Source organism: Nannospalax galili, unplaced genomic scaffold, assembly GCF_000622305.1.
Source record: "Nannospalax galili isolate Female #2095 unplaced genomic scaffold, S.galili_v1.0 scaffold96, whole genome shotgun sequence".
NCBI lineage: Eukaryota > Metazoa > Chordata > Mammalia > Rodentia > Spalacidae > Nannospalax > Nannospalax galili.
The window spans coordinates 5,101,753-5,106,194 of record NW_008342018.1 but is presented as its reverse complement, the minus strand read 5'-3'; the positions used below and the strand labels follow the sequence as shown (position 1 = coordinate 5,106,194).

General features: G+C 33.4%; 1 protein-coding gene across 1 annotated transcript in view; it reads right to left on the bottom strand.

The window, feature by feature from the left end:
* Window positions 1-996: 996 nt before the first annotated feature.
* Pabpc4l (poly(A) binding protein cytoplasmic 4 like) overlaps window positions 997-4,442 on the bottom strand; it is an 18,512-nt gene continuing 15,066 nt past the window's right edge. Inside the window, exon 2 of the mRNA XM_008837824.3 lies at window positions 997-3,231. Within this exon, the coding sequence (XP_008836046.2) occupies window positions 3,166-3,231 (66 nt within the window). The 3' untranslated portion in view covers window positions 997-3,165. The remainder of the gene's footprint in view (window positions 3,232-4,442) is intronic.

Sequence of the window (4,442 nt, the reverse complement as noted above, 5' to 3'; positions counted from 1 at the left end):
AGTCACGCAGTTAAAACAGAAGCTAAATGATCGCAGAGATGTATAACTGAATGATAGTTTTCTCCCGTCAGGTCACCAACTTCACAGATCTCTGGGATGTGCCTTCCTGGAGGAATCTGTTTTAGTTTCACATACCTGAGTGTATGTTCCATCTTATATTAATTTTGCAGAGCATATTTCTGTGCCTACACCAGATATATAATCATTCTATGAAGTGGACAAAATATGCCTTTTGATTTTGACCAGAAATCTCTACTGCCCTTCTAAGAGCATCTCTTATGGTGTTTTGGAGTTCTAGCTGTCCCTGGTTTAACTTCAAGTCTCTGGATGACTTCTGCCCTCTCAGCCCTCCTCTGATTACTTCCACATCTAGGAGAGTAGCTTGGTGTTCTGTCAATAAAGGTATTTTTAAATAAGTAACTTGAATGAGTCCATGGAGATTAGATTTAACAATTTGTGCACTGGAGAGTTATTTTAATAGAAGCAGTTGATGAAAATCTCAGTGGAATGGCAATATCTACTACCCACAGAGAAAGAAAGTTGACAAGTGTCTACAAATTACAGCAGCTGAACAAAATTGAGTAACAAACTAGAGAAGAGGAGGGTGAACATCTAAAAACAGCTACAATGAAACTATAAGATGCTTTTCTTCATAGGATCTTGCAAAATTTCCAATCCAAGAATCAACACATGGGTTCTGGGGATAGAATAATGATAAATTTAAAGCTGTGTCTTCTTGGGTATCTTCCAACATCTTTATTGCAGCATATATACAATGTAAACTCTGATTCAAAATGGAATTAAAGGAAGGAAGACAAGAAAGTAGGGAGTGAGGAAATGGAAAGCAGAGAGAGGAGGGAGAGGAGAAAAGAGGGGGATAAGGAAGAGAGAGAGAGAGGGTAGGAGGAAGTAGAAAGAAATGAGAGACAGACCAAAAGGAGAAAAATGCAGCATGTTAAAAACAAAAAAAAACAAAAACAAAAAACAAAAAAACACTACAAACATTTGAAGGGGAGCGAATGAGGAAACATGAATTGGCAAGAACGTGGCTCATTATGGTACTGTTCGGTTATACTTCACATGTCTTTTACCTTGAGTATTCTAACATTCAAAGATGCTAGTACCTACCAAAATATACTTTAAAGCTATTGAACAAATGAAAAATAATTTAAAAATCAGACAACTAAAAGTCTTAGAGAAGTTATGAGTCACACCTCTGATGGAAGAATGAGATGATACTCAGAAACTAAGTGAAATAAATAAGCCCTATCTCTAATATGTATGACATGAAATTCACTAGAACAATATATTTTGAAATAGTTGAAAACACTTTATTCCAAAATGTACTTGACTTTATGCAATATGAAAAATCTATTAGTGAATTTCAATGTGATCCCAACTTTGTGTGAAACTCTGTGAATTTAATAATAGTTCCTTTTTACTGTACCAGGGAATTGATGACCTTGCCCATGCTAGGCAAATGTTTTTCCACTACACTCTCTCCCCAATCCATAAAGTTTTATTGCTATAATTTTTTTCCAAACTCAAATATCTTATAGATTCAAATTTGTTTTCTTAAGGCAACTACTAGCAAACTATTTTTTTCCTCTAAGTCTGTGTCTGTAAATGCAATTGGAAGTTTACTTTTTTCCAAATAAATGAACATAAAAGTTTAAATCTAACATTGTGTGCAACTTAATACACATTCTTTGTGTTTTCCAGTGTATAAAATGTATACTATGAAAGTTCCTTAGATACCATTTGAGACCAATGTGTAGAACCAAAATTTATTAGATCATGTGTTATTCCACAGATTGTGATGCATTTTGTATTAATTGTTTCTGTATTTTATGCATTAAAACTCTAGAAATTTCATTGATTTGTGAAACCTTTGACACAGATTCTTGGCAATGAAATGTTGTTGATGAATAATGCAAAAATTTTCTAAAACACCTGGTGTTTCGTTTTTAAGTTGGTCATAAACTGATGTTACCCATCAACCCAGGTAAGTGTTTCATCTGTTGTACAAACAATGTGATCAGAACAGGGTATTTTGCTTCTGAACTAATTTTAATACTGTCAAATATTTATAAGATCTCTGAATTGCAGTGTGTTTTTTTAAAAAATATATTTCTTCAATTTATTAAATACATGTTTTCATTGTCATATTGTTTTTGTCTGCAAACAGGATCTTAGTTCAAGACAAAAAAATTGTTTAACTACCTTTCATCATCATACAAATTGCTTCAAATTCATCTGGCAAGATTATTTGTTCTCTAGTATTAAGTGGTTCAAAATATTTTGTATTATTTGTGCTTTATGTATGAAAGGGAAAATAAGCTCAGTTATTTAAGAATTATAAACACCTCAATGACAGTGTAACTCTTCTAAAATGTCTTTAAAATTTAAAATTATATGTTGCTGTGTTTCTTTTAAATTTTGTAAAGGTGCTCTTAAATTGATACACTTTCAGTTGTTTTTTCAACAATGATTAGTTTAGGTCCTATTATATAATGTTAAAAATAAAGAAAATATTCTAGAATATTTGTTTAAATTTGTGCCATTAGGCTTCATAATTTCATATGAATTACTCAAGACTAACAATTCATAATACACCATAAGCTGTATTGCCATCTGGTAACATGATTTTCCAAAACAACGAACCACTGCTTAAGTTTCAAACAAAGCAAAACAAAATCTCTCCATAAATTACCTGGTACTTAAAGTTGATACATATGCAAGAGGTACACATTGCATTTTGTATTTATGTGTAAAACAGACATAAATTCCAAGCCCTGTTTAGACACTTTTCTTCACTCACTGTGATAAAACTGTCTGTCATGAACTCTGGTATTATGTTATTTAGTTCTGTTAGTCTACTCATGCTCTGTTCTTCCTCTCTCTATGAATCTTGTGCTGGACAGCTTCATTTGTCAACTTGACACACCTGGCTAAAAGGAACCTCAACTGAGGAACTTCCTCCACTGGATTGGCCTGTGGCCATCTTTGTGAAGAATTTTCCTGATTATTGAATGATGTGGGAGGGTCCAGCACATTGTGGTAGTTACTACTCTTGGGCAGGTGATCCTAGGTGGTATAAGGAAACAGGTTGATCTCAGGCCAGGTAAACAAGCCAGTAAGCAACGTTCTTCCATGGTCTCTTCTTCAGCTCCTGCCTCCTGGTCCCTTCCTTGAGTTCCTGCCATGACTCTGTCCATGATGAACTGTAACCTGGGTGATGGAAGGTAAAATAAACCCAAGTTAATTTTGGTCAATTTTTTTATCACAGCAGTAGAAGAAACTGAGACAAACTTCCATATATATACACATATCCACATAGACAAGCATCACTTGAGAGGAGACATTGAGAAAGGAAACCTCTCTTCCTTATTGCTCTGTCCACCACACACTTTAGGCCCTCAATAAGCATCTGAGAAACAAGTAGAGACACACTTCCTCCTTTTATCAGAATTAAATATATTGTCCTTGAAGTTAATTGTATGTAGTTGCTGAAAAGAAAAGTAACTACGATAAGCTTGGAAGAATTAAAAAAGAGTGTAGTGTGCTTAATATTAGTTGCGTCTTACATGATTGTCTTAAATTTAACAAGGTTATTTTACCATTAACTGCCAAAAACGACAGATTTTTTTTACCTGAACACATTTTTGTGATTGAAATTTTTAAACTAAAAGCAAAATTAACTGACACTACTGGCTGTACAACATGTTATTGACTTACAAAATTTAAAGTGAAGATATTTTTGAACCTGTCCTATAAGAACAAACATCAGCAACACTGCATTAGGAAGGAGCCATGAGCTCTTTAATGGAAATTTAGAATTGCAATTTGTGTAGGGAACACCAGAGTTGCCTGTGCCTGTGTGTTTAAGGTTAACTGTAGACCTCTGTGAGGGCTGTGTAATAATTGAAACTTAAGTAACATTTACAGAGACTGAAGAGACCAAAAGAAAATGTGTGTCATTATGCAAAATGACTAAGTACAAGTAATATAGTAGATAATTTGCATGTTCATTTCATAATATAAATGATTTAGTTTTAGGGTCCTCTTTATATTTCTAAAGTAATCTTGACTCAAGGGATCACCAATGGTTAGAAGAGGTATAAATTATAGAACGAGACATATGTTTAGCTGAGTCATACAGCTTTTGTTACAGCTAATGATTCCTTAAACAGTAATTGCATAAGGGAAACATTTTCTTTTCAAGCAAATAAGGCTTCTTGTATTTACTGTCACTTAATGACAGTAATGTGGAAAAATGTCTATATCTTGAAAGTTCTCCAAGAATACGCAATGGCTTTAAATTAGCATTGGTCAAACAAAATTATTATATTCATCAAAGTTTCCTAATGAATATGGATTCCAAGAAAAATGATACTGTGCCAATAGATTCTATAAATTCTATGTTTTCCTGAAATATTTAC